General features: G+C 36.9%; 1 protein-coding gene and 2 non-coding genes across 3 annotated transcripts in view; 1 reads left to right on the top strand and 2 right to left on the bottom strand.

Moving 5' to 3' along the window:
• Nucleotides 1-24,248, top strand: part of LOC123525519 (leucine-rich repeat-containing protein 74A-like) — a 57,622-nt gene extending 33,374 nt beyond the window's left edge. The window contains exons 11-14 of the mRNA XM_045304628.2: nucleotides 5,380-5,506; nucleotides 13,872-14,038; nucleotides 14,202-14,293; nucleotides 23,956-24,248. Coding sequence (XP_045160563.1) covers nucleotides 5,380-5,506; nucleotides 13,872-14,038; nucleotides 14,202-14,293; nucleotides 23,956-23,968 — 399 coding nt within the window. The 3' untranslated portion in view covers nucleotides 23,969-24,248. The remainder of the gene's footprint in view (nucleotides 1-5,379; nucleotides 5,507-13,871; nucleotides 14,039-14,201; nucleotides 14,294-23,955) is intronic.
• Nucleotides 653-726, bottom strand: Trnan-guu (transfer RNA asparagine (anticodon GUU)). The gene has a single exon. It is a non-coding gene; the product is annotated as a tRNA-Asn (tRNA).
• Nucleotides 1,068-1,141, bottom strand: Trnan-guu (transfer RNA asparagine (anticodon GUU)). Its single transcript has one exon. It is a non-coding gene; the product is annotated as a tRNA-Asn (tRNA).
• Nucleotides 24,249-24,335: the final 87 nt, after the last annotated feature.

The raw sequence follows: 24,335 nt of genomic DNA, 5'->3' as shown, positions 1-24,335 counted from the left end.
GTTTACCTGTGGTGATATACAACTACTATCTTGAAAGACATGACCGTTTAGCTGAGTCGTTAATTTGAGGTTTAATTTCTTGGTCGCTGTTTGGACTTTAAAGGATATTTTTGTGACTGTCATTTCCTAAATTATAAAATGATTACATTTTCTACCTTTAAAAAACCAATCCCATTTCTGTGTGCATTGAGAATATTAACAACTGATAACAATCAGTGAAAACTCATCAGTTTACATTTATTCTTCTCGTAATTGTTAAAAGATGTAAAGTTTTGGAAACTGCAGTCTCCGTGGTCTTTTAATAGGTAATGTGGATGACTCAAATCCACTTGTCCTTCCTCTCTGTAATTGCAGAGATCTTTTAACACAAATAACTGTTCAGTTTGGTTGCGCCGATGTAATTCAAAAAGGACTGCTTGTGTATTCCGGCGCCATTAAAACTGGAACGTCACCATATTGCCTGTATTGGGTTGGTTTAGTGTGAAACCAACAAATCTAGTGAACAGAAGTAACAGGGTTTCAGTTCAGTACACACTTTCTCCTTTAAGCCAAATTTGCTAATGTACGTTCGAACGCACGTGCCTCAATATGCTATAAAAGTAATGTATAAATTTGCTGCCCTGTTTCATTTTACACATGGGTGAAAAATACACGTCCCTTGGTGGGCTTGAACCACCAACCTTTCGGTTAACAGCCGAACGCGCTAACCGATTGCGCCACAGAGACAGCTGGTGGTTTTTGCCATGTGCCACAATCTTTGCCCGAGGTAATTCAAGAAGGGTCAGCTTCTGTCTTCCGGCGCCATTAAAACTGGAACGTCACCATATTGCCTGTATTGGGTCAGTTTAGTGTGAAACCAACAAATCTAGTGAACAGATGTAACAGGGTGTCAGTTCAGTACACACTTTCTGCTTCAAGCTAAATTTGCTAATGTACGTTCGAACGCACCTGACTCAATATGCTATAAGAGTTATGTATATCCTTTTAAAATGTACAAACAGCTATTGTATTGCAGAAAAAGGCGAATTTGCTGCCCTGTTTCAATTTACACTTGTGTGAAAAATACACGTCCCTGGGTGGGCTTGAACCACCAACCTTTCGGTTAACAGCCGAACGCGGTAACCGATTGCGCTACAGAGACAGCTGAAAGGTCATTTAACATTGAAAACTAGACATTGACACGATTAAATTGTGAGATAATTTTATTATGTTTGTCAATATATCAGTCAGGTATTTTTACAACAGTGTTCTTCAAAACACTATATAATATAAATACCACCCTGTTTAACAACTTGCAGAGGCTTTCTACTAGAGAGAAACTGCCGCTGTGATTATTTGAAATAAAATGTTTACCTGTGGTTATATACAACAAATATCTTGAAAGACATGACCGTTTAGCTGAGCCGTTAATTACAGTATGAGGTTTAATTTCTTGGTCGTTGTTTGGACTTTAAAGGATATTTTTGTGACTATTGATTCCTTAATTATAAAATAATTACAAAGACCAATCCCATTTCTCTGTGCATTGAGAACTTTGACAATGAAAACAATATTAATTAAGTGGAAACTCATCAGTTTACATTTATTCTTCTTGTAATTGTTAAAAGATTTAACGCTGTGGAAACTGCAATCTCCGTGGTCTTTTAATAGGTAATGTCGATAACTCCAAACCACTTGTCCTTCCTCTTTGTAATTGCAGAGATCTTTCAATTTTTCACGTTGCCCAAATTAATAGAGAATATTAGGTTACTGTCTTATAAATTGAAATTTAGGTAGATCGAAGGAAATATAAAAGACGAGGCTCTAGCCGAGACTTTTATTTTTTCTTAGACGAACTTAATAAATTTAGATTTATAAGACAGTAACAGGTCTAATGTTCTATTTATCCTTCCTTCTGATCTAAAATAATTTTTAATTTAAATTCAAAATTTACCACCAAATAGATCTGAGTCTGCCTAGTATAGAAATTCAAAAATTAATACGCCCTCCAAATAACACACATACTGCATTGAAATAGGTCTTTAAACCCCCAAATATTATAAAATAAAAGCGGGAAAACAAAGGCTAACCTAGTTTGGTTTGTACCCGACCTCTGTTCGGCTGATCATGAATGAATAATTATAATATGCCGCCAAGTGAAGTTTTATGCGGTGTTCAGTTGCAAATCGGATACTCATTCTCACCAAACAAACGTTAGACGTACCTTATACACGTGTACGTCATAACGCCGCATGGCAGGAAAAAAATAGGTAACCGTTTCCTCGATTATTTTATTAAAAAACACTCCATTCCAGATGCAATATATTCCTTAAGCTAAATCCTGAACAAACGCTATAGGAGGCAGTAAACAGTTTTTCAGAGCTTCTAGGACTGTAGTCGCCTACTTGACTTTAAAACCCTCACACAAAATAATGTAACCACACACCTGAAATAAAGATATTGCAATATTAAATGATGTATGTTTCATACAAACCATCTGCAATCATTGTTATTTAGTTTTCTGTTTACAAGATTGCTCTCGGTCGTGAAGACTGTTGGAAAAAATTAAATTAGCAATTTTCAAATTGCTGCATTTAAATTCCTGCAAATGTTATAGCACACTGCTACATGTTTTACTCGGTAACACACTGTAAATCTGAAAATAGCTAAACAATGTATTATGCATCCGTACTGTTTTTCACTTATTCACATTTTCTGACCCTGCTAAAATACAACTCACTTTAAGCTATTCAAGAAGATGTATTCGCATCTGAAAGTCACTACGTATAATTTCTGATCAGGTGTCAACTAATTTATCATAACTGAAATTCAATTCTGCCACTGAAATTCTATTTTAGTAATTAGATATATTATCATAGTACAAATATGCACTTCAATCCGTAAATTGCCTCTTATTTCTAAATTTGACCCTGTCCAAGCTGAAAACTGTTTACTGCCTCCATAGATGAGTCATTTTCCGTTTCTCGGAGCGTTTCCATTATAAAAACTTTTTGTGCAGGTAATTGCAGATACGGTATGAATACGCTTTACATTAGTGACATGGTCTTATGTACCTAATAAAAGCGCGTTTATAAAACTATTTTGCATAAATATGTCTTTTAGCAGTTATTCTCAAAAACAAGATGGCGTCGTTTAAAAAATAGATAAGTAGCCCGGCAAGCTTTATTTCGTCACTGGCATGATAAAGCAAATTTTATCATATCCCTTGATTTTTGCCTTTATTTTGCATGAAGGTAGGATAAAAAGCATTAACCGCTGCATTTCATTGTGAACTGAGAAGCACTCTGTCCACTAAAACCATTGAAAACGGTTTCGTGACCCAAAAATTAACAACGCTCATCTACTGATAACAAGTTGTCATTTTAAGAAGTTTTTAAATTTTCATTTACTGACTGGAAACTGTTTTAGCCACTGTGACTTTGATCTTTGGCGTACATACATCCAAAACAATAGGCGTCATCTACCTACATATCAGAGGCAATCATCCTATGAAGTTTTACAGTCACTATTGACTTTATAGTTCCCCATTTGTTGACAGGAAACAGAGTTCAGCCTCAAGGTTAGTATGACCTTGACATTGACGTCATGAATCCCAGAAGTATAGATGTTCGATTATTGCTTCCGTTTCTGCTATTGGTATATAGTACTGCCAGTGGGTAATAAGTTCGCCTATGTAGGTACTGGTTCTGCTTTTTGCAAATGTAAAGACGTGAACAAGCGAGCAATGGTCTTATCACACCATATGAAAACCAAACAATATGCGTACATATTCCTAATTTTCAAAGGGCTACATAAATATATCAAATACGGATCAAATCACAATAAAAAATAGATACTGTATGATAAAAAAAATAATGCGTAAGATTTCAATTCAAGATTAAGTATACTTCACCTTTTTTAACATTATTCTATGTAATTCCGAAATTTGAATTTGTTTTTACATAGCTGTGTGTTTCATTTTGCCATTAAATTCTACAGTACCGGAAACTTTATTGATTGTTTTTCATCCTCTTCGCTTCAAATATTGCCTTTATACATTATCGCTGAGTAAATGTTATTCTGACTTCTACCTGCTAATTCTGACCATATGCTATACTTACCGCGATAGCTTACATGTGAATGACGTTAATTCTGACTTTGTTACATTTACCATTATAGCCTTTAGATAAAAGATGCTAATTCCGACCCTATTTTATATCTACCGTTGTAAGATTCTAATTCTGACCCTTTGTTATATTTATTGCCATAGCCTACTATTGAAACATGCAAATTCTTACCCTATGTTATATCTACCGATATAGCCTACAGACGCAAGATGCTAACTCTGACCTTATGTTATATTTATCGATTTAGCCTACATATTAATATGCCAATTCAGGTCCCGCGCTATGGCCTATAGATGAAAGATGCTAACTCTTGGCCTACTTTATATTTACCGCTATAGCTTACTTATGCCGTACACTACAAATAATCGGACATGTCACATTTATGAGATGTCTATTGTTCTGGAGCAAACAATGAGTGTAACAAGTTAGAACATGTTGGAACCTGTACGCTTGTACTATTAGATTATTAACTTGTCAAAGTTCGATACGGCAAAAAGATCTCTTTCTTTTGTAAGTTGGAATTGTAAGAACATGATGAAATTGTTGATCTAAAACTGTCTTATCAGATGCCTTTGGGACGTAACTAGTAAAGTAAACTTGTGGCACAAAAATACCAAGGTCCCCCTACCAGAGCTCGCAATCCAGACCTCGTGTTCCGTAGGCGATTTTCTTACCACGTCGCTATAGCAACCTGTTCGAAATGCCTACAAACCTACAATAATTACACTTCTCTCATCTTCATCGCCTTTAAAGTAAACTTGGAGGAGACAAAACCAAGGTCCGTACCGGATCTTGAACCCTGAACGTTTCGGTCAGTAGACGGACATCCTATCCACGTCGTTTAAAGGTAACCTAACAACAAGGCTGTTGGAAGTGGCCTTTAAATCTATAATCACTACACTGGTTTAAGCTCAGCCTTTTCTCAAATGTTTTAATAAAATGAAACAGGCCGGATTATTGTTTTAAAAATTTCTAAAAATATAACACTTGCATGTCACAGCCCATAAGTAGAAGCGGAACATTACTGTACATGAAACTTTTCAAAAAGAGATTTGTTTATGGTATTCGTGTTATCGCATAGTTCAACAGCGAAGCAACTTGAATGAAATAAAGAGTTAACTAAGCATTTTTCTGGACAAGATGCTGCAAAATAAATGTTTATTTTTCACCAAAAGATTATATTTTTAATAATTTATAAGACAATGTAATATCAAGGATAGACAACTTATATTAAGCACATATTAATGCATTCATTGTAATTAATATTTTACAGGGTATTGAAATAGACAAGGAATTCCGTGCAATGAAAGAAGAGCTGCAACAGTCACGCAAAATACAGATAGAACATGGACGCTTGTTGAGTGATTACGTCATCGTTGGAAAACCAAAGAAGAAGCAAAGTAACACTTCTTTCATTTTTATACGCCCGAAGGGACGTATTCTGTTATACCCCTGGTGTCCGTCCGTCTGTCCGTTAGCAGTTTAGTGGCTGCTCTGTAACTCTTGAACCCCTTGAAGGATTTCGAAGAAACTTGACACAAATATTCACCACATCGAGACGACGTGCAGAGCGCATGTTCTGGATGTCTCGCTTCAAGGTCAAGGTCACACTTTGGGGTAAAATGTCATATGACTTTGTTTTGTGTCCGCTCTGTAACTCTGATTTTAAAGAAACTTAGCTCAAATGTTCACCACATCAAGATGACGTGCAGAGTGCATGTTTCGGATGGCTCGCTTTAAGGTCAAGTTCACACTTAGGGGTCAAAGGTCATACCTGAACCCCTTGAAGGATTTCGAAGAAACTTGACACACATGTTCACTACATCGAAACAACGTGCAGAGCGCATGTTCTGAATGGCTCGCCGCAATGTCAATGTCACTCTTAGGGTCAAAGGTCATATGACTATGTTTCGTGTCCGCTCTTTAACTATTGAACTGCTTGAAGGGTTTTAAAAGAATTTGGCACAAATGTTCACCACATCAAGACGGCGTGCAGAGCGCAAGTTATGGGTGGCTCGCTTCAAGATCAAGGTCACACTTAGGGGGTCAAAGGTCATATGACTTTGTTTCGTGTCCGCTCTGTAACTTTTGAACTGCTCGAGTGATTTTAAAGAAACTTGGCACAAATGTTCACCACATCAAGACGGCGTGCAGAGCGCATGTTTCGGATGTCTCGCTTCAAGTTTAAGTTCACACTTAGGGGTCAAAGGACTTACCTGAACCCCTTGAAGGATTTCGAAGAAACTTGACACAACTGTTCACCACATCGATACAACGTGCAGAGCGCATGTTCTGGATGGCTCACCGCAAGGTCAGTGTCACACTTAGGGTCAAAGGTCATATGTCTATGTTTCGTGTCCGCTCTTTACCTCTTGAACTGTTTGAAGGATCTTAAAGGAACTTGACACAACTGTTCACCACATCGAGACGAGAGCGCATGTTATGGATGGCTTGCTTCAAGGTCAAGGTCACAGTTAGGGGTCAAAGGTCATATGACTTTGTTTCGTGTCCGTCCTGTAACTCTTGAACTGATTGAAGAATTTTAAAGAAACTTGCCACAAATGTTCACCACACCAAGACGACGTGCAGAGCGCATGTTTCGGATGGCTCGCTTCAAGGCCAAGTTCACACTTAGGGGTCAAAGGTCATACTTTCGGGCGTATATTGCTCCGCATTGCAGTGCTGTTGTTACTGGGTTTAGTCACACTGACGGAAAAAGACGTCAATTGTTCATGGACCATAACAAACTATCCGGGTGGCTTTTTTCACATAAAAAAAATTCAATAGACAGGTCTCAAAAGAGCACCGTTGAAGGGAATGCGATTCGACACCAGTTTCCATAACCAAATGAATCCTGTCACATATAAACAATCACATTGAAGTCAATCTAAGTGGGTGCTCATTTTGGGCGTGGCTGTCCCATATATATCTCATATATAGCTCATCCTCTTTAATAAAGGCCTTAAGTTAATTTCGTGGATGTGGATTTCCACTCTACTCTTGCCAGTACCAGAATTCGCGTTCAGTTGTAATCATGAAGAGACTTACCATAAACTCACTTTATACATGGGAAACAGTCTGTTTAGAGAGTGAAACAGTTCACTGAACACTGTTTGTCAATCCTAATCCTGTCCATTTCTATCATCGAAATGGAAAAGTAAAGTATCTTTGTTACACAGGTTAACATAATCATGCATCCAAGTCCTAAAAGCGTTTCTGGCGTTTTAGTGTCTTTAAATTTCACGCATTTCTGGGCATTTTCCAACACTTAACGCATAAACATAGGCAGATGAGATTATTCTCTTTCGAGCAGTTGCTTTCTCAACCTTTTTTTACCCTGTGTAATTCTGAGGGTTTTAACTTTTTGAAAAAACTCGCCTGTTTTGTTTATAAATTTCAGTACAAAAAATTACACACTTTCCCCAAGGGTATTTCTATGTTTGATCTTTGCATAATTTTCTTTTCAAATCACTGACTACTGTAGTAATAATGCACGCTCTTGGATGCCTAGAGGTAAACTGTACGGTTTTCAGTAAATAAAAAATACCAAGTCACGTTATACTAAAATAAAGTTTTTGCGGAGTTGTCTCCATTTTTGTGCCCCCGCCCCATTTTTTTTTCGTGGGGACAGGGAGGGGGTGGGAACTTAGAGTTGCCCTTGTCCATCCGAATTTGAGTCGTTCATACCTCATAAAGTATTTCATCCAGAGTTACCAAACCTCGCAAGATTGTTATTCAGCTTGGGAAGTTGCGCACCAGGGGTTTTCACACAGCCAGACTCGAGTCACGGCCCTTGACTTAGTCAAAAATATGCATGAAAAGGATCTAAGTTTGTGTCGAAAGTATTTGACCCAGTATTATGAAACATTACAAGAATGTTAGTCAGCACGTTAAGTTGTGCAGGGTTTTGAAAGAGATTTCACTCAACCAGACCAGAGTTATGGCCCTTGACTTAGTAAAAAAATGCATAAAAGGCATAAAGGTTGTGTCGAACATATCTCAAAAGTATTTGACCTAGGGTCATGAAACATCATAAGGAATATCATTCATCATGTGAAATTGTGCACCTAGGCTTTTGTTCCAGATTTCTGTAAGCCAGACCAGTTATGGTCCTTGATTGTCAAAAATATGCATAAAGGTTATACACGTTTGTGTCGCATGTATCTAAAATGTGTTTGACTTAAGAGTAAAAAAAACATTAAGGGATTGTAACATAGCATGTAAAGCTGCGCACCTGGTGTTCTGTTTGGGATTCCACTCAACGACACTGAAGTTATGGCCCTTGATGTAGTGAAAAATACACATAAAAAGTTTGAAAGTTTGTGTTGCATATCTTAACAAGAATTTGTAACAGAATTACCAACGTCTCCCGCTTATGGATATTTTTCACAAAACATATTGCAAGACAAAACAATATATTCTAAAGTAATAGGTCAACATACTAACAATATATGTAAATCATAACTATGTATTATATAATTCATGAAGACGTTACGAAGCTTGAAAATGTCTGGAAATCTATAACTGATGAATGCTTTCAGTGCTAATATCTGTATTTTAAAGATTTAATGTGCTTCTATATATAAATTATTGGTAAGGAAAAATAAAGACAAAATATAATGAAATATTTTATCATATTAAAGGGACGTAATTAATAAACAAAAACAAATGAAATGCATGTCACTTATATGGTACTAAAACTTGTTTTTAAATTACACACCAGAAAAAGTTAATTCTACGGTTGGTCAATGCAGAGCTGATCTATATATCAACCTAATGTTTTGCAATTATAGTAATGCTGCATTTACCTATATATAGCATTAAGTTATACGGCTTGCATTTACAAGTCTACAATTGTTAGTAGCTTTTTATAACTATCAATACCAATCATGTTACTTAAAACATGTCATTTTTAAATTAGTAGGAACACTGATATAAAACACATGTATTTTACGTTATCATATAAAAGGAATGTAATTTCATGTACAAACAAAAATAAAACAAAGAGAACGTGGGTGCCTATGACCTTGACCTTTGCACATGACAAATTGTCTAGCAATGGTGAATATGCCAAGTTATTTAAATATACACCAATGAATAAAAAGTTACAGACCAGACAGATTAATTACAAAAAAAAAAAAACGATCTCCAAAGGTGACCTTGACCTTGGAGGTAGGGGTCTCGGTCTCATTATAGGGAACATTTGTGTCAAGAAATATCAAAATCCCTTGATGAATGGCAGAGTTATGGACCGGACAAGAAACAGACCATGTAAACCTTTAACCTCTAAGTGTGACCTTGACTTTAGGGCTAGGGGTCTGGGCACTGCATATGGCACGTGGTCTCATTATGAGGAACATGTGTGCCAAATAATTTCAAAATTCCTTGATGAATGGAAGAGTTATGGACCGGACACGAAACTGACCATGTTAACCTTTGACCTCTAAGTGTGACTTTGACCTTGGAGCTAGGTGTCTGGGTCTTGCACATGACATGTCGTCTCATTGTGGGGAACATTTATGCCAAGTTATTTCAAAATCCCTTCATGGATGACAGCGTTATGGACCGGACACGAAGTGTAACGAACGGAAGGACGTAGCCTATTTCTATGTCCCTTTTTTCCAAAAAGGCAGGAGGGACATAAAATTTTCACCTAGAGTTATGAAAGCATGTAGGAATATTATCTATCATGTGAATTTGTACACCCGAGTTTTTTTTAATATTTCACTTTGACCCTTGACTTTAAGTGTGTGACCAATGTATCTCAAAATGTATTTGACTTACAGGTCATTGTTTTATAGCATGTGAAGTTGTGTACCTGGTGTTCTCTGTTGGATTTTACTCAGCTAGGCCAGAGTTATAGCCCTTCTCTTAGGGCCAGAATGTCACAATATACGCCCCTCACAGCAAATTTCTTTACACTAGCACCTGTATTTGCAAATGAAATTTTAATTTTGTGGTAGTAATTATTGTAATTATTTTGTTTTTCTAAATCCACATAAAAACTCCTTACTAGGTAGAGATACCTTAAAATACACCTAAAATTTGAAAGTAACATCTATGTTGTACCACAGAAAAGTGGTCTTGGTATTTCCCTACGGTCAATTATAAAAAAGTTACAATATAAGTTATTTATAGTTACAACTAAGGGAAGTTAATCTTTAAAAAAAAATCCCCCGCCCCCAAAAAATTGTAAGTCCACACAAAAATCCTTACCATGTAGAGATAAGTCAAAATACACCACCGAATTGGATGTAACATGCATGTTGTACTACAGAAAAGTGGTCTCGATTTTTCCCTACGACTAGTAATGAAAAAGTTACACTACAAGCTATTTATAGTAACAACAAAGGGAAGTAATTCTAAAGAAGGGACATGCGCATGACACTTCGTCTCATGATGGTGTACAATTTTGCCAAGTTACATCAAAATCCCTCCATGCATGAAGAAGAAATGCTTCGGACAGTCATTCTTGTATCTGACATTTGGCCTCTAAGTGCGACCTTGACCTTAGACCTAGGGACCTGGTTCTTGCGCATGACACTCCACCTCGTGGTGGTGAACATTTGTGCCAAGTTATATCAAAATCCCTCCATGCATGAAGAAGAAATGCTCCGGACAAAGTTTTCATTCTTGTATCCTTTGACCTCTGTGACCTTGACCTTAGACCTAGGGACCTGGTTCTTGCGCATGACACTCCGTCTCATGATGGTGAACAATTGTGCCAAGTTAAATCAAAATCCCTCTATGCATGAAGATATGCTCCGGACAAAGTCATTCTTGAATTTGACCTTTGACCTCAAAGTGTGACCTTGACCTTAGACCTAGGGATCTGGTCCTTGCGCATGACACTCCGTCTCATGGAGGTGAACAACTGTGCCAAGTTTCATCAAAATCCCTCCATGCATGAAGAAGATATGCCCCGGACAAAATCTGTGGACAAAATCTAAAATACACAGGGCCTACTTTAAGTTTGTGCCTAAGTAATGTGCTGCAGATATGTAGACAAACCATAACTTCATGGCTCATCACGCAACAGTCGAAGAAAATGCGCGTCGTTTGTTCTATGAATGGTCAATTTTATATCCGTTTGGTCGTCTAAACTTTTCATTTATTAAAGCAAGTTGTAAATGTGCCATCTTTAATATTCTTTGGCCTTTTGTTCAAAGTCAACAATTTCTTTTTTTTTCAGAATTTAAATCGTTACCTGCTTGGAACAATTTCGGCCATAACACAAAAAGCTTGAACTGATTATCTCGATCAGGTTGTTTTTAAATTCCGTTTAAGAAGTATAAACATTTTAAAAAGGCTCTTTATTTTGTACTATGTACTAATTTATCATGCAACTACTATGCAAAGTGCTTGATATCACTTGCCTGATATTTTACTTTGATATCAGACCTGATATCAAAATTAAGCTCCTCCCATAATGACGGACTAGTTTTTACATCAGTATCCTCTCACATCGAATTTTACTTCAGAATCCAGTTTTTTAAATGTTGCACGACTTTTTTTCTAAACAGATTCGGTAATCTCAACTAATTTCCTTAAATATGCTTGTCTCACAATGCACTGACGGAGCACTTATTCTCGATTTGCTATTAACATCATTTTATGAAGTAGTAGCAATAGTGTTTGTATTAAATAATTCTGGATCAGTGTAAATAGTGATAAACTGTAACTTCTCGATGAGTCTAGAATGACACGCTGACATTTCAGCTGTTTTGGAATGTCAGTTAGTGCAAAAAGTATGGTTAAAATCAGAATATTGATTTGAAAATCATTAGATGTTATTACATGTAATTTATTTGTTTACAAACAAATATTGACCTTGTCCTCACTGATATAAATAGGTTCAAGCATTTTCTAAATATGATATCATCAATGACATTGCATAAAATTTAGTTTGTTGACAAACATGGGTAGAAAAGGACAGGAACTTACACCTTATAAGAAAAATGTTATTGTAGGTCTATATGAAATGGGATTTAAACCAAGTAAGATTTGTAATAGATTGGATATACCATACAGCACTGTGTTTAATGTTTTAAAGTTTAAAGCAACTGCTTCTGTAAAAAACAAATCCAGAAGTGGCAGGCCTAAAATTGTGACAGACAGAGCTTACATGCTGTTAGAGCGGATTGTGAAAAAGAACAGAAGGGACAGTTTGAGTGATGTGATATCTAATTAATGAAGACAGGGAAAGAAAAGTATCTAAACGTACTGTGCAGTATCATTTGAGCAAGCATGGTTTCAAAAGGAGAATTAACAGGAAAAAGGTTGTGATCAGGGTGGAGAACCGAAAGAAGACTTTTGTGTTTTTTTTTTTTTTTTTTTTTTTTTGTTGGGTTTAAGTCGACGATATTTAAGGTATATGGCGACTTTCAGCTTGATGTGGAGAAGACCAGGTGCCCTCGTGCATATTTCATACGAGCGGCAGTAAAACCGACTTCCGTAAGCAGTGGTGCTTTCACATGAAGAATTCATGCCGAGTGAGGCTCGAACCACACGATGAGGGCAAGTGATTAAGTCAGGCCTAACACTCGGCCACGGAGCCCCTTCTTGGTGTTAAGAAGAGATGGACTGTAAATGGCAGTGAGATGAGTTTTTTCTGATGAGAGTTAAGTTGTAATAGGCAATAATAACAGGGTGTACATTTAAAGAAAGAAGGGCAAAGGCTATAGACCAGACTTGATTCCATCAAGGGCAAACAGAAAGTTCTCTGTTATGGTGTAGGGGTACATTTGCTGGTCTGGTGTTGGAACTCTGACAAAAGTAAATGGCAATATCAATTCTGAAAAGGACATTAACATTCTTGAAGACAATATATGGCCAGTAATTGCAAGACATTTCCCAAATGGTTCCTATTTATTTCAAGATGACAATGCCCGGTCCACCGTTCAAGGGTTACCCAACAATATATAGCAAGAAACAATATAAAAACTATGTCTTGGCCAGCACAGTCACCCGATCTCAACATTATTGAAAATATGTGGCTATATATCAAACGAAAATAATGGGACAGACAATATTTGATTCATTCTAATGAAGATTTGTACAACAATATTTTTGCCATTTGGTCAGCCATTCCAGTACTGTTCATTCAGAATCTCTATGACAGCATTCCAAGGTGAATTTTGAATGTCATCAAATTAAAGGGACATTTGACAAAGTATTGAGGTAAGATTTTCACTAATATTAATTTGTTTTGTGTTTTTAAATAGCACTATAACATGAAATGTTTAAGCTATACAAAATACAAAAATCCAAGATGGCCGCCATTTTTAACCAATACTTTTTGCACTAGACTGTAGTTGTCCGAGTCAAAGTTAATTACTGCTGAACTAAACCATGTTCTGATTTATTCAAGAGCATGATTTTTATTTTTACGCAGGTAAGAATTTATTTCATTGTTATTTTTTTAAACATTGTCGGAATTGAATTCAATATGGCTGCCGTATTGTTTCGTTCAGATGTTTCAGGGGCGGATGAATTTTCAAATCCGTAAAATATGAATTTATTAATTTTTGCTTCAGAAGTGAATTTTTACGAAATAAGAGATGACGAAATATGTTGTTCTATGCAGGCTGTGTGAGTTTCATGATAAATAGAATAACAGACAACTGTATTTTGATATCAATGTTATCAGGCTCGGCAGATATGGGCGGAAGGGGTTCGGTTCCCTCCCATCTTCCACCCCATATCAACCTCGACCTGATAACGTTGATATCAAAAGACAGTAGCCTGTTATTCTCTATACTACAGGTACGTTTCTGGGAACACCAATTAATGAGGTGACGGCAGATAATATTATGGTGGTTATAAAAACATACAGTGATTCAAATGGTTTACCTCTGTACGACGCGATGGTAACGTTCGATAAAACAAAGGAGAAGAAACTCACCAGAAATGACTTTCTATTGGCATTCGCAGTAAGTAAAATTCATTATGATAAAATGGAAATTAAACATCAAAATGTATTACAAAACGCTTACACAAAAAAAAAATGAAATTTCTAACTTAGAAAATTTAAACTTTTTCGTAACAAATTTAGTGTCATAGATGGTACCTAAAATATGTAGACTTTATAAACAGGATGTTGCGATTGACCTGTCTGGCAGCGATATAGACTTTCTCGATAGTATGCTCGTAGATTACAAGACCTCTGATGGAAAAATAGATTACAGGCAAGTATCCAGATCAATAATAACAACATTTATTAAATAACAACATTGTAAGTTTATCCAACACCAAAATACAGTGTGGTTCATGCACACCAACCCAACATACCTTTCCCTGGTAATCCTTATTTTTTACAGAGACTTGATTTTAATGTACTTCTTGTGTTGCACTACATATAGAAGCAAATTATATACTACATATCTTTTTGTTTGTTTTTGGTTTAACGCTATTTTTCAACAGCATTTCAGTTATGTAACGGCGGGCAGTTAACCTAACCAGTCTTCCCGGATTCATTACCAATTCAAACCTGTTCACAGCAAGTAACTGCCAACTTCCCCACATGAATCAGAGGTGGAGGATTTATTAATTTATTTATTTATTTGGGTTTTACGGCGCACCAACACAGTATAGGTTATATGGCGCCAAACAGGACTACAAATTTTGGTTCCACATCTCATTTACATCGAAATAAAAACATAAGGTATGAAATCAAAATTTGCATACCTGCTGGAATCACAGAGTTACTGCAAAACCAAGTGTTAAGACCCTATTAGTCGCCTCTTACGAACATGCAAGGGTAAGGCAGTGGTCCGAGGTGGATGAAGAGTATTTTGGAAGAGTATTTTTAGACACAATGTCTTCTCAAATCGTCATTTTAGAAAAAAAACTCTCCCTATATATATTGAGCTAAGCGGGCATGATGTATACTAAATGAAGTAATACTATAATCAGAAAGACACATTTTCGATATCAACTTGCACAAAGGAACAAACTAATAATAAAAACAACAGGGTCATGATGACCCTGGATCGCTCACCTGAGTAATATGAGCTACATTTTTCAAATGTCAAACTGATGCTAAAATATTAGAAAGTAGGTAAGTAGGTCACATTCTTGGTCACTGAAAGTCAGTTTTAAGATTGGTGGGCAAAACTGTACATGTATGTCAGTAGGTCCCATTCATGGAAACTGAAAGTCAGTTTTAAGATCGGTGTGCTAAACAGTACACGTCATCCAAATTTCAAGGCTGTATCTTAAACAAGAGGGCCATGAAGGCCCTGTATCGCTCACCTGACCTAATGACCCATCAAGGTTAACATTCTGACCAAGTTTCATTAAGATATGGTCATAAATGTGGCCTCTAGAGCGTCAACTAGTTTTTCCTATAATTTGACCTAGTGACCTAGTTTTTGACCCCACATGACCCAGATTCGAACTTGACCTAAAGCTCATGAAAATTAACATTCGGACCAAGTTTCATGAAGACACGGTCATAAATGTGGCTTCTAGATCGTTAACAAGCTTTACATTTGATTTGACCTGGTGACCTAGTTTTTGACCCCACCTTACCCAGATTGGAATTTAACCTTAAGATCATTAAGATTAACATTCTGACCAAGTTTCATAAAGATATGGTCATAAATGTGGTCTCTAGAATGTTCACTAGCTTTTCCTTTGATTTGACCTGGTGATCTAGTTTTTGACCCCACATGACCCAGATTCCAACATGGTCTAAAGATCACCAAGATTAACATTCTGACCAAGTTTCATGAAGATACAGTCACAAATTAGACCTCTAGACTGTTAACAAGCTTTACCTTTGATTTGACCTGCTGACCTAGTTTTTGACCCCACATGACCAAGATTCGAACCTAACCTAGAGGTCATCAAGACAAACATTCTGATCAATTCCCATGAGTTTCAAACTTAAAATTAGGTCTCCAGAATGTTAAAAAGCTTTACCTTTGATTTGACCTGGTGACCTAGTGTTTGACCCTACCTGACCCACACTGAAACTTAACCTAACAAGAAGCTGCGTTCAATAAACGCTTGATGCCCCCAGTGGCATCCTTGTCGATAGATTTTGCACCTAAGTCCAAAACGAGGTCAAGGTCAAGGTCAAACTGAGGTCAGGTGATGTTTGAAGATGAGGAATGGTCACAGTTTACATCTGTATTAGTATCAATTCATTCTTGTAAGGGGTATTGATGCTTGACGAAACGGTCCCATTTGGTTAACCAAAAGATGGCCCATATAAAGCAACCTAAGTCAAAAATGAGGTCAAGATCATGGTCAAACTGAGGTCAAGTGATGTCTGAAGATGAGGAATGGTCACAGGTTACATCTGCATTAGTATCAAGTCATTCTAGTAAGGGATATTGATGCTAGACGAAACGGTCCCATTTGGTTAACCTCGTACGGACGGACGGACTAACGAACGAACGAACGGACGAACAGGACAATCACTATAAGCCTTCCGCATCAGTAGATGCTGGGGGCATAAAAATATTCAAGATTAACATTCTGACCAAGTTTCATTAAGATATGGTCATAAATGTTGTCTCTAGAGTGTTAACTATCTTTTCCTTTGATTTGACCTGGTGACCTAGTTTTTGACCCCATATGACCCAGATTCGAACTTGACCTAAAATCATCAAGGTTAACATTCTGGCCAAGGTTCATTAAGATATAGTCATAAATGTGGCCTCTAGAGTGTTAACAAGTTTTACCTTTGATTTGACCTGGTGACCTAGTTTCTGAATCCACTTAATCTAGATTTGAACTTGACCTAAAGATCATCAAGATTAACATTGTGACAAAGTTTCATTAAGATAAGGTCATAAATGTGGCCTCTAGAGTGTTAAATAGCTTTTCCTTTGATTTGACCTGGTGACCTAGTTTTTGACCCCACATTACCCAGATTTAAACTTGACCTAAAGATCATCAAGATTAACATTCTGACTGAGTTTCAAGAAGATAAAGTCATAAATGTGGGTTCTAGAGTGTTAACAAGCTTTTCCTGGTGACCTAGTTTTTGACCCCAGATGACCCAATATCGAACTCGTCCAAGATTTTATTAAGAGTAACATTCTGCCCAAGATTCATTAAGATTGGACCAAAATTGTGACCTCTAAAGTGTTAACAAGCTTTTCCTTTGATTTGACCTGGTGACCTAGTTTTTGACCCTAGATGACCCAATAATGAGCTCGTCCAAGATTTTATTGAGGGTAACATTCTGACTAAGTTTCATTAAGATTGGGCCAAAATTGTGACCTCTAGAGCGTTAACAGTAAAATTGTTGACGACGGACGGACGGACGACGACGGCCGACGGACACAGGGCGATCACAAAAGCTCACCTTGAGCACTTCGTGCTCAGGTGAGCTAAAAACAAGGAAGTATGTCAGTAGGTCACATTCATGGTCACTGAAAATCTGTTTTAAGATCGGTTGACCTAAAGATCATCAAAGTTAACATTCTGACCAAGTTTCGTGAAGATACAGTCATAAATGTGGCCTTTAGAGCGTTAAGAAGCTTTTCATTTGATCTGACCTGGTGACCTAGTTTTTGACCTCTTCTGACCCAGATTTGAACTTGATCTAAAGATCATCAAGATTAACATTTTGACCAAGTTTCATTAAGATATGGTAAAAAATGTGGCTAGCTGTGCCTTTGATTTGACCTGTTGACCTTGTTTTTGACCCCACATGGCCCAGATTTGAACTTGATCTACGATCATCAAGATTAACATTCCGACTAAGTTTCATGAAGATATGGTCATAAATGTGGCCTCTAGAGTGTTAACAAGCTTTTCCTTTGCTTTGCCCTGGTGACCTAGATTTTGACTCCAGATGACCAAATATCGAACTCGTCTAAGATTTTATTGAGGGTAACATTCTGACCAAGTTTCATTAAGATTAGGCCAAAATTGTGACCTCTAGAGTGTTATTTATTTGGGTTTTACGGCGCATCAACACAGTATAGGTTATATGGCGCCAAACAGGACTACAAATTTTGGTTTCACATCTAGAGTGTTAACAATCAAATTGTTGACGACGGACGACGTACGACAACTGACACAAGGCGATCACAAAAGCTCACCTTGAGCACTTCGTGCTCAGGTTAGCTAAAAAAACAAAAAAATAATAGATCCCTAGCAAACAACTCTACTTCTAGACATGTTACATGAACCACATTGTTTTCGGTCTATTAAAATCATATTATACAAAGCCTTACGATGAACACACATTTAAATGCCCAAAGACTATTAGTATAGTTAAAAACGTATTTCATCAATATTATTACAATCAGTTCGTTTGTAAACGTAAATCCGAACACACACTCAAATGCCCAAAGAAGATATTATTTAACAAGAGGGCCATGAAGGCCCTGTATCGCTCACCTGACCTATAAACCTAAAGATCATCAAGATCAACATTCTGACCAAGTTTCATAAAGATATGGTCATAAATGTAGCCTCTAAAGTGTTAACTAGCTTTTCCTTTGATTTGACCCGGTGACCTAGTTTTTGACCCCACATGACCAAGATTCAAACTTAACCTAAAGATCATCAAGATTAACATTCTGATTAAGTTTCATGAAGATACAGTCATAAATGTGGCCTCTAGAGTGTTAACAAGCTTTTCCTTTGATTTGACTTAGTGACCAAGTTTTTGAACCCCACCTGACCCAGATTTAAACTTGAACTATAGATCATCAAGATTAACATTTTGACCAAGTTTCATTAAGATATGGTCATAAATGTGGCCACTTCGGTGTTAACAAGTTTTTCCTTCGATTTGACCTGGTGACCTAGTTTTTGATCCCAGATGACCCAATATCAAACTCGTCCAAGATTTTATTGAGGGTAACATTCTGACCAAGTTTTATTTAGATTGGGCCAAAATTGTGACTTCTAGAGTGTTAACAAGCTTTTCCTTTAATTTTACCTGGTGACCTAGTTTTTGACCCTACATGACCAAGATTCAAACTGGATCTTTGGATCATCAAGGTTAACATTCTGACCAAGTTTCATGAAGATATATCATAAATGTTACCTCTACAGTGTTAACAAGCATTTCCTTTGATTTGACCTGGTGACCTAGTTTTTGACCCCAGATAACCCAATATCGAACTTGTCCAAGATTTTATTGAGGGTAACATTCTGACCAAGTTTCATTAAGATTGGGCCAAAATTGTGACCTCTAGAGTGTTAACAAGCTTTTCCTTTGATTTAACCTGGTGACCTAGTTTTTGACCCCATATGACCCAGATTTGAACTTGACCTATGGATCATCAAGATTAACATTCTGACAAAGTTTCATTAAGATATGGTCATAAATGAGGTCTCTAGAGTGTTAACTAGCTTTTCCTTTGATTTGACCTAGTGACCTAGTTTTTGACCCTACATGACCCAGATTCAAACTGGACATTGAGATCATCAAGATTAACATTCTGACCAAGTTTCATGAAGATATAGTCATAAATGTGAGCTCTACAGTGTTAACAAGCTTTTCCTTTGATCTGACCTGGTGACCTAGTTTTTGATCCCAGATGACCCAATATCGAACTCGTCCAAGATTTTATTGAGGGTAACATTCTGACCAAGATTCATTAAGATTGGGCCAAAATTGTGACCTCTAGAGTGTTAACAAGCATTTCCTTTGATTTGATCTGGGGACCTAGTTTTTGACTCCAGATGACCCAATATCGAACTCGTCCAAGATTTTATTGAGGGTAACATTCTGACCAAGTTTCATTAAGAATGGGCCAATATTGTGACCTCTAGAGTGTTAACAAGCTTTTCCTTTGATTTGACCTGGTGACCTAGTTTTTGACCCTAGATGACCCAATATCGAATTCGTCCAAGATTTTATTAAGGGTAACATTCTGACCAAGTTTCATTAAGATTAGGTCAAAATTGTGACCTCTAGAGTGTCAACATTCAAATTGTTGACGACGGACGGATGGACGATGACGGACGACGGACACAGGGCGATCACAAAAGCTCACCTTGAGCACTTCGTGCACAGGTGAGCTAAAACAAGAGGACCATGATGGTCATGAATCGCTCACCTCTTCCCACATGACCCAGTTTTGAGTATGACGTCGTTTTTTCTTTTATTTGACATAGTGACCTAGTTTTTGAGCTCATGTGACCCAGTTTTGAACTTGATCTAGATATTATCAAGATAAAAATTCTGACCAATTTTCATGAAGATCCATTGAAAAATATGGTCTCTAAGAGAGGTCACAAGGTTTTTCTATTATTTGACCTATTGACCTAGTTTTTCTGAAGGTACGTGACCCTGTTTTGAACTTTATCTAGATATCATTAAGGTGAACATTCTCACTAATTTTCATTAAGATCTCATGAAAAATATGGCCTCTAGAGAGGTCACAAGGTTTTTCTATTTTTATACCTACTGGCCTAGTTTTTGACCGCACGTGACCCAGTTTCGAAACTGACCTAGATATCATCAAGATGAACATTCAGACCAATATTCATACAGATCCCATGAAATGGCCTCTAGAGAGGTCACAAGGTTTTTTTATTATTTGACCTACTGACCTAGTGACCCAGTTTCAAACTTGACCTAGATATCATCAAGGTGAATATTCTGACCAATTTTTATGGAGATCCATTCACAAGTATGGCCTCTAGAGAGGTCATAAGGTTTTTCTATTTTTAAACCTACTGACCCAGTTTCCAACGTGACCTAGGTATCATCAAGGTTAACATTCTGACTGATTTTCATGAAGATCCATTACAAAATATGGCCTCTAGAGAGCTCACAAGGTTTTTCTATTTTTAGACCTACTGACCTAGTTTTGGATCGCACGTAACCCAGTTTCGAACCTGATCTAGACATCATCAAGGTGAACATTCTGACCAATTTTCATGAAGATCCACTGAAAAGTAAAGCCTCTAGAGAGGTCACAAGGTTTTTCTATTATTTGACCTACTGACCTAGTTTTTGACGGCATGTGACCCATTTTCGAACTTGACCTAGATATCATCAAGGTGAACATTCTGACCAATTTTCATGAAGATCTCATAAAATATATGGCCTCTAGAGAGGTCACAAGGTTTTTCTATTTTTAGACCTACTGACTTAGTTTTTGATCGCACGTAACCCAGTTTCGAACCTGACCTAGATATCATCAAGATGAACATTCAGACCAACTTTCATGAAGATCCATTGAAAAATATGGCTGTTAGAGAGGTCACAAGGTTTTTCTATTATTTGACCTACTGACCTAGTTTTTGACGGCACGTGACCCAGTTTTGAACTTGACCTAGATATCATGAAGGTGAACGTTCTGACCAACTTTCATGAAGATCTTGTGAAATATATGGCCTCTAGAGAGGTCACAAGGTTTTTCTATTTTTAGACCTACTGACCTAGTTTTTGATGGCACGTGACCCAGTTTCGAACTTGACCTAGATTTCATCAAGGTGAACATTCTGACCAATTTTCATGAAGGTCTTGTGAAATATATGGCCTCTAGAGAGTTCACAAGGTTTTTCTATTTTTAGACCAACTGACCTAGTTTTTAAAGCACGTGACCCAGTTTCGAACTTGACCTAGATATCATCAAGATGAACATTCTGACCAACTTTCATAAAGATCCCATGAAAAATGTGACCTCTAGAGATGTCACAAGGAAAGGTTTACGCATGCGCGGACGAACGCAAGGACGACGGACGCTGCGCGATCACAAAAGCTCACCTTGTCACTTCGTGACAGGTGAGCTAAAAACAACAAAACAATAAACAGTAAACGAAAAATAAACAAGAGTGCAAGAATGTCACAATATACGCCCGTCACAGCAAATTTCTTTACTCTAGCACCTGTATTTGCAAATGGAATTTTAATTTTGTGGTTGTTTAGTAATAACTAAGTGTTTTGTTTTTCTAAGTCCTCAAAAAAACTCCTTACCAGGTAGAGATACCTTAAAATACACCTAAAATTGGAAAGTAACATCTATGTTGTACCACAGAAAAGTGGTCTTGGTTTTTCCCTACGGTCAATTATAAAAAAGTTACAATATAAGTTATTTATAGTAACAACTAAGGGAAGTTAATCTTAAAAAAAAAAAAAAAAAAAAAAAAAATCAAAAAAAAAATTGTAAGTCCTCACAAAAATCTTTACCAGGTAGAGACTGGTCAAAATACACCTCAAAATTGGATGTAGCATGCATGTTGTACTACAGAAAAGTGGTCTCTATTTTTCCCTACGACTAGTAATGAAAAAGTTACAATATAAGCTATTTATAGTAACAACAAAGGGAAGTAATTCCAAAGAAGGGAACTGCGCATGACACTTCGTCTCATGATGGTGTATAATTGTGTCAAGTTACATCAAAATCCCTCCATGCATGAAGAAGAAATGCTTCGGACAAAGTCATTCTTGTATCTGACCTTTGGCCTCTAAGTGTGACCTTGACCTTAGACCTAGGGACCTGGTTCTTGCGCATGACACTACGTCTCGTGGTGGTGAACATTTGTGCCAAGTTATATCAAAATCCCTCTATGCATGAAGAAGAAATGCTCCGGACAAGGTTTTCATTCTTGTATCCTTTGACCTCTAAGTGTGACCTTGACCTTAGACCTAGAGACCTGGTTCTTATGCATTGACACTCCGCCTCATGGTGGTGAACATTTGTGGCAAGTTATATCAAAATCCCTCTATGCATGAAGAAGAAATGCTCCGGACAAAGTTTTCATTCTTGTATCCTTTGACCTCTAAGTGTGACCTTGACCTTAGACCTAGGGACCTGGTTCTTGCGCATGACACTCCGTCTCATGATGATGAACAATTGTGCCAACTTTCATCAAAATCCCTCTATGCATGAAGAAGATATGGTCCGGACAAAATCATTCTTGAATTTGACCTTTGACCTCTAAGTGTGACCTTGACCTTAGACCTAGGGACCTGGTTCTTGCGCATGACACTCCGTCTCATGATGGTGAACAACTGTGCCAAGTTTCATCAAATTCCCTTCATGCATGTAGAAGATATGCTCCGGACAAGGTCTGTGGACGCCGCCCGCCCGCCCGCCAACCCACCCGCCCGCCCGCCCGCCCGCCAGGGGCGTTCCCATAATACGTCCCGTTTTTCAAACGGGCGTATAAAAACATAGAAAAATATCAACAATTAAAATGCAATAAAATATGTAAAACATCATACATATTGTGCATAATACTACTTTCTTACCTTTTCAACAGAACTAAGTACTGAAGACATTTTCAAGGATATGTTTACATTTGAATTATTACAGGGGGATGATTTCTACAATACACAAATTTTACATATATTTACACAAAGAGTATGCATATCTAAATAACAGAATAATCTTTGACATTGAATGCATTTTTAAAATTCTAATGATAACTTCCATAATGATTAGGGTCATGAAACAACAATTCAGGATGAAATTTATACTCAGTGAATTTTCTTTTAAGCTGATTTTAAGTAGATAGAATTTAAAGTATTTACATTTGTAAAAGGCTTCACAACCTGCGATATAAAATGCCTACTTTTGAAGTTCAGCCGATTCCTTTACGTTAAAACAAAACATGTAAGAATTTATAAATAAAACAACAATACGAAAATGTCATAATGTAATAAATTGTAACTGACTTTGCTGTTTTGGGTTTAAATTATTCCTTCAAATGTCAGATAATGTGAAGTATTTTTAATTGCTCAGAATGCAGTTTGGCCAGTATTAAATATCAATAGCAAATGTTTTAAATGAACATTACCTTTCTCTTCCGACGTAACCTACATTCTATTTTATATTCAACTCAAGAAATTCAAATTGTAGATTTCTCGATGATTGCACTTGTGATATTCACTTTGATTTTTTTTTTCTTTTTACAGTGCACTCCGATAACAGAAGACCACAGTTAGTTCCATCAAGTTGATCAATTCTTGGAGAGATAGAACATATCAATAAAGAATTAAAGAAATTTAATGCACGTGTTTAACTACAAAAGGTCGGTGACTTTGGGATCATATATTAACTATGATGAAACCGACCTCAAACGGAGATTGAAATTAGTAAAATTATCAGAAATTTGGTCCCATGTTCAATTCTCCTGATTACAAAAATTCATAATGAAATGCATGTGCAAAAGCATGAAACACATATACAACTTAAAATATTCGACCTATACCGTTTTGTTCTCATTCAAAATGTTTGAACGTCTTTCACTGATGTAGCCGCATTTTACCCCTTATTTTAATCAACAGTTTAAACG

This window comes from Mercenaria mercenaria, chromosome 1, assembly GCF_021730395.1.
Source record: "Mercenaria mercenaria strain notata chromosome 1, MADL_Memer_1, whole genome shotgun sequence".
Taxonomy (NCBI): Eukaryota; Metazoa; Mollusca; class Bivalvia; order Venerida; family Veneridae; genus Mercenaria; species Mercenaria mercenaria.
This window is presented reverse-complemented; position numbering and strand designations above follow the sequence as displayed.